This window comes from Nicotiana attenuata, unplaced genomic scaffold, assembly GCF_001879085.1.
Source record: "Nicotiana attenuata strain UT unplaced genomic scaffold, NIATTr2, whole genome shotgun sequence".
Classification (NCBI taxonomy): Eukaryota; Viridiplantae; Streptophyta; class Magnoliopsida; order Solanales; family Solanaceae; genus Nicotiana; species Nicotiana attenuata.
In genome coordinates this window covers 87,713-100,814 of record NW_017671299.1, presented here as the reverse complement: position 1 = coordinate 100,814, position 13,102 = coordinate 87,713, and the positions used below count along the sequence as shown (strand labels likewise).

The following is a 13,102-nucleotide window of genomic DNA, read 5'->3' as shown; positions in this document are numbered from 1 at the left end:
CCACATGTTATGCATGGTCCTGCTAGCTATTTTTAGTTAAAACGGTTGGGTAGCGGCTATTTGGGTTAAATCTTCAGGACTGACTTTCTCTACACTAAGCTGCATAAAACATTGATTTCCAGAAACTTGTAGAGTCCCAGCCTCTGGTAAACCATAACTTTGAGAACAAGATCCTTGAATAAGAAAAGCTGGACAATCTTCAGCAATGAAACAAACTGAAGAAGAAAATCAAAAATATTTAAAAACAATAACTAAAAGGAAAAAGAAAGAATAAACAAGTTTACCAATTTGCTAGTTCAGTTACCATCTTTCGAGCAAACTTTCCCAGAATATGAAAAGCTTGAAAAGGGTAAAAGCTATTTATCAGCTAACTGGACAAGAATGAATACAAGAGTTTCTAGGTAAGAAAGTACATCACTGCAGTAACAACCTTTGTTGAAAGGAAAAATCACCACTACAAAAGAAATTCACCCTTTTTAATAACCAGAAATTTCAATAAGAAGCATAACGCAACATGGATTGACAATGTCATAACAAGATCTGATTACAGCAATGAATGAGAATCATAAAAACAGTGATGCCCTCGTTCTTTCATTTCGTGGCCTGTGCAATGATGTTGCTAATAGAACTTGCCTCTTCTTTGGCAGCCTCAACCAAAGAATCCTGCAAGTTGTTGCCAGGATTCAGTTTGAACATTAGTAAAGAATACCGTATCATTACCTGTGAAAGCATCATTAAGTATTTAACGAAGAATACCTGTGCAGCAATTAGACGTGCAACAGTTTTCTTGCTTGACTCTTGGAGTTCACCAGCAATCACGAGTTCATCCAATATATAGTATGCCTGCCAATCATTCACGTGGTTTAGAAATAATTTATGTTATACCATCTAAAGTTGTTTAATACAAAAACGCATTATATAAATGATAGAGAGCCAAGTAGTTGCTACTGTTTACACCGTATTCTCAAGTTCAAACAGCACATAATTCATTGCTAGCAAGTAGTAAACTTTAGTGTATTAATACATGATAGAAGAGATGACAATGAAAAGGTTCTTTATCAATTTAGAAAGCAAAATGAATCTACTCCCCAAAATAGATCGAAAGCATTCAGCAAGTTTAATTAGTACAATGTGGTGCAGAATTACACAACTATCATGAATTGGAAAGATACCAAAGAATAGGCAAAGGAGAAATATATACATTGATAACCTTTGGATAAATAGCTCTTTCTTAGATTCAATTATTACAAGAAGATAGAGTTTCCAGTCTTAAATCACAATAGATTTCTTTTTTTGAGAAAAGATATGTAACAATCACAATTGATTTCACAGAGAAACCCTCGAAATACAATTTTATTTCTATCAAACTTTTGTATGCTAGTATATTATACAAAATCATTTCTCTCGATGCCTTTTAATACAACAATTTATTTCATAAAAAAATACATTTCTTTTCATTGTTATATAATGTTTTTTCCCTCTTTGTTTTTTTTTTTTTTTTTTTTTTTGATAATGGTAGTGCCCCAGCCAGTTTGCGCGCACCTCGCCTAACTTCACGGAATACCTACTACTTGCTACCTCCCACGAGCAACATGTACCAGGTAACTATGTCATCAAGGCTTAAACATATGGGATGAAATCACCAAGTGTGTTTTTTCTCACCCTTCATTGACCACTAGGCCACACCCTTGAATGCATTATTTTTTCCTGCTTGTGGCATGTCAAATTCACAATTCTTGAAGAATTTACTTATTCAGAATCCACCGATCAAAGTTATTATTGCCAAATGGATCCCCTCCCCCACTCAACCGTGTTAAGACCCCGGATAGTTTAGTAACTAACTTAAACAGAGGATCTGCTCTTTTTAGCAAAATATGATTCTTCATCAGATATGACTTTCAAATATAATAGCGCTTCATTTCTAATACCCAAACTTAGATCTTCATTTCTAACACAAAGAGCGTTGAATGATTGGGAAATGGGGAGAATTACTGGTTTCTTTAAAACTTTGGAAGTTTTCCAAGGCCTAAAAGACTATGAGGACACCCTACTCCGGAACAATTGCAAGAATGGGATCTACACTGTCAAGTCTGCCTATCTTTTGTAATTAAGGTGGATCAAGCTTGATCAATCTTTCCCTGTACATATGGCTTTGCACTGCCTTAGTGCCTTTCATTAATATAATTAGTTACCAGTCTCAAAAGAAAATACCCAACTTATGATGATGAAAGGGGCAGTTACATACTTGCATATATTAAAGTTCTGAGCGATTAGCAAAGCACTAATATTAAGACTAGGAAAAGGTAATCTATCTACAGTTTAAACAAAAGAAAACGAGGGTCGGGTTAACACCAAAAATAAGATGATTTGAGGTTTTGAGCGCCCTTTTTTCCATCTTAGATCAAGCATAAATGCAGAGACAAAGAGCAAATAAATCTACGGGTAGTAAGAGAGAAGGCAAGATAGGAGTTAACACATATATGGAAGCTCTATATCTTTAGTAATCTATCTATATAAGCCCCGAGAAGTGATCACAAATGTCACCTTAATTGTCATAATGCCCACAAGGGAAACCAGTAAATCTTAGGCGAAGGAGAGAGACCGAGAAGGCACAGATTGTAGAGATCCGTAAACAAATTCAATGAACATACCTTGTGAAAATTGAAGATTAAGTCCAGCTCACAGACCTGAAGGGAAAGAAAGCCAGCAACATAAATATAAAATAGAATAAGAAGTAATACAGTCAAACTTCTCTATAACAACCTTGTTTGTTCCAATATTTTTGGCTGTTAAAGAAATGTTGTTATAAAGGATATATATTATAACATAATATAGAAATCGGTTCCGAGAAAAACTTGGTTTTTCTAGTGAATGGCTATTATATAGGAATGTTGTTATAGAAAGGTCTGACTGTACCATCTTAGTAGCTTTACCCAATCAAAATGCAATTTAGAAACTCAATCAAAAGAAGTTGCTTAAAGTTTGAGAGCCTTACACTTCCGAAGTATCGGTCCAGAATCTCAACATAATGGTGTATGATTTCCAGGACCTCCAACTCATTGTCGTCCTGGTCTATGCACATACAGAAATACAGGCTTGCATATCTGTTAAAATAGACAGCCCATACCAAAATTGGAACTAAATTTACTTTTTCTTACAGGGAGAAACAATAAGTAGGTTCTGCCTAATTAAAGTGCAATCATAAGCGTGACTTGGGAATAAAATTAGATCACCTTACCTTTTATAAACAACTTTATATCCTCTCCACTCAACAAAATTGCAAAGCTTTGGTCCTCGGGTGAGAATCATACCACTTAGTTCACGGATTACCTTTAAGCAAGTTGCATCGACATGTATTTATTAATAAAGAATGGAAAATAACTTTTGCATGATCAGTACTATACATGGCATGCACAGGAAAGAAATAGAAGAGTGTTTGCAGGAAGGAGAACTCGTGAAAATAAAAAGGCGAAATAATTATTCACTTCTCTACCTTATCAAAAATAAAACAATTTATTCACATCCCGCTACTACAATTTAATGACCTGAAATAATTGCAAGAGTAACCAATTCACCTTGCCAGGGAAGGAAAAAAAAAGATAGTACTGAAAAACAACAATGATTAAAAGCAACGCTTTACATCATACCTTCTATAATTTCTTTATCTTACTTTTCGGGTATGAAATCTTCGTAATTTTTACGTCTACCTTAACATCCCAATTCAGGCTCTTTATCTCTTTGGAAGGTTTTGAGCATTCTTTTGGTTTTTCGTAGTTTAATCTTTTTTTATATTTAATTCTCCCTAGTTTGCAAGGAAATCCTTTATTGACTAGTTGAGTTCTCAACTATGACAACCAACCAGTCTCTCTCACTCTACTCTTTTCTTTTCCTTTTTGACAAGGACAAACCAGTCTGAGTCATAATGCAATACCATCTCTTTTCTATGTATATTGCTTCCAACCTTTTCTCAAAGTTTCTTCAGGAGAAAGGTGAGTTCCTCGAAGAACTTACAGATTTATCCAGGGTATAAGTAAGCTTACAACACGAAGGGAAGGAGAGGTCCCGTATCTGCCAGTGAGTGGCTGAAGCTTGTTTAGAAATAAGAAGTAAACCCAGCTTCTGAAATCGTTTCCTCGAGGAAGTAGGAAGAAAGCATTTACTTATCAAGAATAAAGATAATAAAAAATGCTAAAAATAAACCCAAACAAGTGACAGAGAGGGAGAGGCCAATGAAATAAGGGCGACAATGAACTAAGAATGTGAGGTGAGCGTCTCCAACATATTGTCGTCCCTAAATCATATCGAGGAAAACATATTATTTAAGATCCCAATTAAAAAATCAGCAGACTGAGGAACACATACAATCAGATTTCTTATACTTTCCTTAAGGAAATCAGACAAACACCCAAAGATATTCATGACATCCTATCTCAAGAAGGCCGGAAGAATACCTTGGTTCTCTCTTTTTGTGTATATGGTGAATACCACTTGGTTAGCCTCACTTTTCCCTGCCGGCTAATGAGCAGCACAAAGTGAATCTGGAAGAAATCAAAAGCTATTTGTTATACTGCTATGGATAAATAAACATATAGTCCCAACTGCTGTAGTAGAAAATGTAACATTTGCATCCAGTGAAGCTGTTACTAAAATAAAACTATTGCCATAAACAAGTTAAAAAATTGTCAGCCAAATATAATTAGTCCTCCCATCTTTTTGATGGTGTGCAACATGCAGCACTGTCTGTAGTTTCTTTATTTTTTATTCTTTGATAACTGAGAATCACCGAGTGCCGGTGGCACACGGTCTGAAACTCGGTGGATAATAATGGGTCCACCCCTTTACCATTCTCCACTTAAATACCAAGCTTTTGCCCGCGACATGGTCTCAACCAGTACGTGCTATAGTTAAAAGAGTGAGATATCCTTTGGGTTTTAACTTATGCTCTTTACTTTTTGAATGTCCAATTTATCTTCGTAGTTGCTTTCTCATGGCTGGACTATGGATTCAGATGGATGTTGGCTATTATAGGCTCCATAGAATGATGTTAAGGTACGCAGTCAATCAAGAAGTTGTATACATATTGATTTTAGATGTTGATTTTTCAGTTCCAGAATTTATTTATTATAGAATTATGTTGGATGCATAGCCAATCAAAATGTTGAAAAAGTCAGGAGTTCATCAGCTATTACAAGAATGAATCTTGATTCTTGATCCCTCTGCTACTATTCTTCCTCATTATCTTCTCAAAAATTGTGCTGTTTTTTGTCTTTTAGCAGCGGGTTAACTACAAAATCCCAAAGACCCTCATCACCTAAGCACTATGTCTCTCTCCTTTATCCCAAATTTTTAAATTCAAACATCAAGTGATTCCCCAGACAGAAATACGAACAGCACGTATTAACATCAGATTTTTTCATTCTCGAAGCCTCAACACTCCAAGTTTTTTTAAAGTAATATATTTTATTAACGTTTGGGCAAATAAAACTTGCTCGTATACAAGAGGTATACCAAAAAGTAGAAAACATACAAAAAGAGATGGTTTTCTACGAACAACACCCAATCATCTATACATACAGGAACCTTATGAGTGCACCAAAAAGAAATAAGGGATAAAAGACTGCTCCTCAACTGAACAAAAGATATCTCTACACCCGCAAAGAATCTCCTATTTCTTTCCCTCCAAACTACCCATAAAAGAGCTAGTGGTACAAGCTTCCACGCCCTGCTTCTCCTTTTTCTACAATAGTTCCAGTTGATCACACCTCCTTCACCATGTCTGCCATCACCCAAGATATACCAAACCAATTTAGTATCTCCCACCGCAACCTCGACGCAATAGAACAATGAATTAGGAGGTGATCAACATCTTCCGCCGAACCCTTACACATGAAACACCGACATACGTAATCTTCCTCTTCATCAGGTTCTCCGCCGTCAAAATTGCTTCTCTTGCTGCTAACCAAGTAAAGAAGCAAACCTTTCTTGGTGCCTTAGGAATCCAAATCGAACTATACAGAAAATCCAACTACTCCTTATTCAGAAGCTTTCTGTAATAAGAATTAATAAAGAACAAACCATTATTCCCCAACCCCACCTCCACACATTGAAGCCTCAATACTCCATCTCTCAGGCTAAATGTAAAACCCATAAGCTCATCACTTTCTCTATCCAATTACGCTTAATCTATCAAAGCAGGGGTGGACTTAGAATAGAGGTAATGAGTTCATCTAAACCCAATAGCTTTGGCTCAGACCCTATATTTGCCTTCAAAATTTCACTACCATAATAGATTTTGAACCCAGTAAAGTGAGTAATTCATATCAGAGTTCAAGAATTCCCTCACGTAATCCAAATTTCTCTTACACTTCATAAAAATCTGATTTTTCATCTACCATTAACCATTCTAATTGGAATTATGCACCAAATGTTTGAAACCCCCCACCCCCCCACCCCCTTTTTTTTTGCGCATTTAGTGAAATTGGATATGATCCACGGAACCCAAGTAAGCTAGAGCTAGAAAAAAAAACCTACGAAATATTCAAATAAAATCCAACACATTAAGACATCCACACCAAGATCCGGAATCAGATTGAAAATCGAAACCGTGTCGAACAAATCACCAAATTCCCCAGTTTCCATGTGAAATTTTGACAAATATATCTTAACCAAGCATCAAATGTAACAACTATTCACCAGATCAAGCTCAAGAAACATAAGAAAATAAAAAATGAGAAAAGAGGTGGGGTTTTGGTTTTTGTTGATAATAAGCAAGGAGAAGAGTGAAGATCTGGCATACCATGATTGGTGATCCAAAGAACAAACACCTCCTCCTCTTCCTTCTTCTTCTGCTAAGGTGAATGTGTGAGAGAACAAGCTTATACTTCTGTTCGCATTATTCGTATGCTGTGTTTCTTGTAGAGTTTTTCTTTTTTCTTTTTCTTTTCTCTTTTACGACTCCTAATTGAAAAATAACCACAATTTCAAAAATATTTAAATTAGCCACTTTTTATGTAAAAATAAAATTTAAATAAAAACACCCTTAAAAATTCGGAAATCATGCATAATATGATGGAAGTTTATACATATGAGTTCAATAATCCAGCATATTATGTTGGAACTTTCTGTTTGTTGGAGTTCCAACATAATATGCTCGAAGTTTATGCGCAAGAACTCCATAATCCAGCATATTATGCTAAAACTTTCCGTGTTTCAGCAAAATAGTAACTATTTTTATTGACTTTTCAAACGCTGGCTATTTTTCAATTACCAGTCTGAAAACTCACTAGCCCCTATTTTCACTTTTAATAGTGTTATCTAAAAAGGAAAGGTACTACAGTAAACCTGTTTGACCAAAACACGATAATTTATGGCTAAACCAATTAATCAATTATTTGGGGGTTTAATCCTAATTAAATATAATAACTTCATCTAAAATGGGCAATGTAGGGGATGTAAACAGGGATGAGGTAGATTGATGCACTAGATATTAAATGCTTCTGATACAATAAGGTGTTAGTAGTATCGAATATTAAAGGGCAATTAATAGCATCAAAAGTAAATAAAGAGTAAGATTCGCCCACTATTGAATGAGGTGGATGATTCCTTCCTCTGATAATGATGAGTGACAAGAAACTATGAGAATATTAAAGACTCTCTCGGGTCTGGTGGAAATGACAATGAATAACCCAAAAAGACCGAATCTCTTTAGAAATGTATTCTTTGTATTTATCTAGAGAGCTTGCTTTTCAAAAGAGTTCTTATCATTTAGAATATTATATGCCTTTTGCCTCATTCCCTTTATACGGGACATCCCCCAAAGAGCCCTAAAAGTACAAATACATAGAATATTCTCTGTAATATTCCCTCTGAGGGTCCTAATATAAAACTAGTCCTTACTACTGCTCATAATACTCGACCTCGGCCGTGACTGATTGCTTGGCGACACGTTCCGTTAATCACTGGTCGACCTCGGCCAAATTGCCCATAATAATCACAAGTAACTCATGATAATCGTCTTTTCGTGTTGAATTTCCTCAGTCGGATTTCGACCTATACAGTTAGTCCATCCGCTTATCAAGGTTGTCTTTTAATCGACCTCGGTGAGCGGACTTCGCTAGTCGAGAAATTCAGGTGGGCAGGTCGAGTAAAGATCACTGTCAAGATGGTAACGTGGTTTTTTGCAGGCCACAACTCATCGTGACGTTGGTTTAGACTAACGTCACAGCATTATGCGTCATTATTACGCATCTTCCCGATGCGTTGCATGGCTTCCCACGCCTCCGTCGTTTCGATTTTTGTGTATCGACGATTGGTTATTAGGGTGTCTGTGCTCTCTATAAATAGGTATTGGAAACCCTTGATATGGTTCTTTGTGTTTTCTGGCACTTGAACCTTCATATTTTCCTCTATTCTTCCTGTATTATTGCTCCCGTTGCATTCATTTCGCACCCTTGTTCTCCTTCTTAACTTGTGCGATTTTTTCTACTCCTACCTCTCTTGAGTTTGTACTTTCTGTACTGACAAGCAACTAAAAATGGTCAACGCATCTTTTAGCTCTGGTGATGCTTCTAACCCAACCCTACTGGCAATGAGAATGCCTCCTCATGATGTTGGGGCTACCATTGTTGCTGAAGACGAAAGCTTTCCCAATCTAGAGGAAATAATTCCTCGTAATGACAAAGCCAGGTCGGACTTCTCCAAACTGCCTGCAAATGAGTCTGAACCTGTGGAATCTAAAATAGACGCAGCCGCCCTCGCCGAGCTTAGGGCCAAGTTCAACATCCCGGCCCATATCGACCTAATCCCAGCTAGTCGTGATGCGGTACAGGTTCATCGCCTCGGATATTGCGCGTTCTACGCATATCCGTTCTACGTGGGCTATTCTTTTCCTCTTCCTCCGTTGGCAGAGGAATTCTGCCGCCATTATGGCATCTGTCCGTCCTAGCTCTCCCCTTACATTTATAAACTTTTCCTTATGTTGGTAAAGTACGCGGAACTGGCCAACCGCGGGATCTCTATTCGCTATCTACTGCACCTCTTCGCGCCAAGTTTCTATAGGGGTACGATGTTACACCTTCGCTATCGTGGGAGCAAGGGATTGGTGGTGAAGATGGACGGTAAGGCCAATCGTCGATTTTGGTACAACTTTTTCTATATCAAAACCGAGCACGTGGTGGCAAACCCCAATAAGTTCCCTGAAGCATGGAACTTTGCCCGTAAGTACTTCTGCTGATTGTTTGTTTTGTTTATTTCTAGTTTAACATAATCATTCCTTTTTTTCATTGTGTAACCGAGAAAGAGCCCCCTTCGTTGGTTGCAGACATCCGTGACTGGGTAAGTCAGGTCTTTCCCCATACGGTGGGATTCATGAATGGTCAGCGTTCCACAAGAAGTTTGGGCACAAGCCTTCTGCGACTGGTGAGTCGTTTATTCTGAACTCAATAACTCGACCTTCACATTGTCTTCTTCTCCTTCTCTTTTCTTTTACAGTGGAGTTGGCCTAAATTCTACTTTTATTGTTAGGCCGTAGAGCTTCAAGAAGGGTAAGGGCTCCTACCCCGCCTTCCGTCAATCGATTGTTACAACGGGATCTTCGCTTGCTGCGAATGCGGGTAAATCTGTTCAGATGGACACTTCTAACAAGACCCGGGCACTGCGTAGACCTGGTCGTAGGTCGGCGGCCCCAATGGCAGGATTCCGGCTCCTCCTGTGTTACACTTGGTAGATGAGTCGTCGCCCAGTGAAGAGGAACCGGGTCCACTTAAAAGGAGGAGGGTGGAAGTTGGCAACGAGATAGCTAGAGTCGAGGATCGACAAGGGGCGATTTTGAGCCGGTCGTGGTTGCATCGGAGAGTGAGATGGACTTTCCTACTGCGGCCCAGCTGCCTACGGAGGTCGTGGGAGGTGCTCTTTCACCTGGGGTCATTGCTGAAGGGGGGCTACCTGAGGCTGTGGATGCCGTGTCGAGGATCGATCCATCACCCTCAGGACCGGCCGGCATTCCTTCGTCACCCGAGGAGAGAGAGAAGAGTGTTGACATGGATGGCTATGAGACCGGTTCAGACATCGACCCTGAGGATGTGCGGATGTTTAATGACGGGTTTACTGGGGTAGAGGTAAAGTTAGAAGGATTTACTGACACCATAGCCGTCCCCCTAGACCGCGACTTACTGGTGGATACAGAGAATGTGGTTCCCTCTTTGGGTCCTCTCTGATCTAACGCTGAGGGCAGGACCTTATAGACGTTTAACGATGCCGCCCTGTCTTCAAGCATAGTCAGATTCACCTTGAGGGTAAGTTTCCAATCTCCCTAGTTCCCGTGCCTTAGAAGATCTTCTTTCTTTTTAGACTGACCTCCTCTTGTGCTTTCTCTTTTTTATTAGACCATCATTTTGGAGATTGAGAGTGCTCAACGAGAAGAGAAGCGGAAAGCTCTTCTCCAAAAAATGGAGAGGAAGTACCATGAGTATCGCGTTAAGCACCATGAGATCTTCAAGCAATTCGGTGTGGACAGCAATTTCCAGGCCCTTCGGGATGAGTTGAAGTAAAAAGAAGATGAACTTATGAGAGTCATCGGTAAATGCAGCGAGATCGAGGGAGCACTTAGAGTTAAAGAGGACGAGCTCGAGGATGAGTGTGAAGACCTTCAAGCCCAAGTGGCATCTCATCGGGCCGAGCTTGAGCAGAGTTCGATCAAAGCTGACAATTTGAGTAATGAGGTGATCGAGAAAGCGGCAGAGTTGGAGAAGGCCGAGGAGACCAAGGTGGCAGCTTTGACGAAGGTGGCGGCGTTAGAAGATGTCATCCGCGTCCTCCTGTCTAAGCGGGCGAATGATGCGAAGACGGCCGCGCTTAGGGAAGCACGGCTTGATGAGCGAATTGGGGGGCTTGAGAAAGAGGTTTCAAACCTTAATGATCAGATTGCCACTCTTGAGGCTGAAAAGGCGCGACTGCTGGATCAGTCGTCCTCTTCTCACATTTCCACTTATCCCGATGTTCCGTGGGATTTGTACGAGAAATGGATCCACGCCAAGGCCCAGCTAGACATATTCAGGGATTTGATGACGGCGGGGAGAGTTTCTGAGGTTGATTTTAAGGATGCTCGGCTAAGGCACGCACAGCTTGGATCGCTTGTGGTTATGATCCTGCTACGCCGGGGGGTGGTGATGGTGATGAGGACTTGGACGGGATTGAGCAAGGTGCCTGGTATGAGGACGAATACTCTGATGAGGAGGACGGTACTGGGGACGGTGCTGCTGAGTAGTTATGCTTTTTTATAATTTATGTTTACTTTTGTGGGCGTCTATTCAGCCCTTGTAAAGATATATTTTTGAATTGGAGTGCTACTTTTGCTTCTTGTTTCTGAATCTTCTCTGTTTCCTCTTGGATATTTTCCTCTTTTGGTTGCGTTGATCAGAGGAACTTTGGATTTAGTCGTGGCCGTGTTGGTAGATCGAATGTGATCTTCATTAATTCGACCGAAGTCGAGCATGAGTTAAATTCGAGCGAGGTTGAATGTTACTCTTAGTTAGTTCAAACAAGGTCGAACGCGAGTTAATTCGAGCGAGGTCGAATGTGAGTTAAAGTCGAGCGAGGTTGAATGTTACTCTTAGTTAGTTCTAACGAGGTCGAACGCGAGTTAATTCGAGCGAGGTCAAATGTGAGTTAAATTCGAGCGAGGTCGATTGTGAGTGGAATTCGAGCGAGGTCGAATGTTACTCTTAGTTAGTTCGAACGAGGTCGAACGCGAGTTAAATTCGAGCGAGGTCGAATGTTACTCTTAGTTGATGCAGCGTTAATTTGGTGAAAAGATGGGCGAACTTCATGTATTTGTATGATTTGCTTATATATATATATATTGGAGAATTTTACATGTTTTTCAGGCTGGTATTCCAGTCCCAGTCTATCTAGTCCCTTCATCGGTTGAACTGGAGAAGTATTTGAGAGGTCGGGCAATAAACTGGTCAACTCGTGTCCTTACCTGCTCATGCTTAACTCGAAATGTCCTCCTCGTCGCCTCGTTAAAAACCTCCCCGAGAACTCAATTGGGAAAACACTCAGGTGAGGAAAAAAGAGTACGACTCGGAGAACATTTTTCCTTAGAAGTTGAAGTACTTGAGGTGGGCAATGTTCCAGTTGTTTGGTAGTAGTTTTCCTTCCATCGTTTCCAAATGAAATGACCCTTTGTTTGCTGTTGCTATGATTTTTATGGGCCGTCCCAATTCTTTCCCAGTTTTCCTTCCCGTGGATCCTTGCTTGCTTATATTTTGGCCTTGAGTACGTAGTCCCTGACTTTGAGTGGTCTGACCATGGCTTTTTTGTTGTAATAGCGTTCTGCTTGTTGTTTTTGGCCGATCATTCTTATGTAAGCCATATCTCTCCATTCTTCGGCTTCATCAAGGTCCTGCCTTCTGCTTTCGTCGTTTCCTGACCCGCTCTCGTGGGAGTATCTCAGATTTGGTTCTACGACCTCAACTGGTATTACTGCAGCAGTCCCATAGACTAGTGAGTAAGGCGTCTCTCCTGTGCTTGTTTTCAGCATTGTGCGGTATGCGTATAGAACTTCCAACAGTAGTTCCCCGCATAGTCCCTTGGCGTTCTCGAGCTTTTTCTTCATGATATTTAGTATTGATTTGTTGGAGGATTCTGCTTGCCCATTGCCCGCGGGTGATATGATGTGGAGAGTATTCTTTTGATATGCCATTTCTCGAAAAACTCGACATTCTTTTTTCCGGTGAATTGGGGCCCGTTGTCGCAACTAATTTCTTTGAGGATGCCAAAGCGACACACAATATTCTTCCATATGAAGGCGATCACTTCTTGCTCGCGTATCTGGGCGAATGCACCTGCTTCCACCCACTTAGAAAAGTAGTCAGTTAAAACTTAAAGAAATCGTACATCACCTCGCCCTGCTGGGAGGGGGCTGACGATGTCCATCCCCCATTTAATGAAAGGCCAAGGCGAGGTGACTGAGTGGAGGTGCTCGCCCGCTTGGTGGATCATAGGGGCATATTTTTGGCATTATTCACATTTCTCAACAAAGTCGGCGGCCTCGTTTTTCATGGTGGGCCAGTAGTAACCTGCTCGTATGAGACTTCTGACT

The 13,102-nt window shown here is 40.1% G+C and overlaps 1 protein-coding gene across 1 annotated transcript; it reads right to left on the bottom strand.

Moving 5' to 3' along the window:
• Window positions 1-332: 332 nt before the first annotated feature.
• LOC109207386 (AP-1 complex subunit sigma-1) lies at window positions 333-6,938 on the bottom strand. The gene is made up of 7 exons (XM_019370294.1): window positions 6,797-6,938; window positions 4,452-4,538; window positions 3,239-3,330; window positions 2,996-3,104; window positions 2,652-2,687; window positions 757-843; window positions 333-663 (listed from the first exon to the last, which is right to left on the bottom strand). The coding sequence occupies exons 1-7, from the start codon at window positions 6,797-6,799 to the stop codon at window positions 592-594; spliced, it is 486 nt and encodes a 161-aa protein (XP_019225839.1). The 5' UTR covers window positions 6,800-6,938; the 3' UTR covers window positions 333-591.
• Between the last annotated feature and the right edge of the window lie 6,164 nt (window positions 6,939-13,102).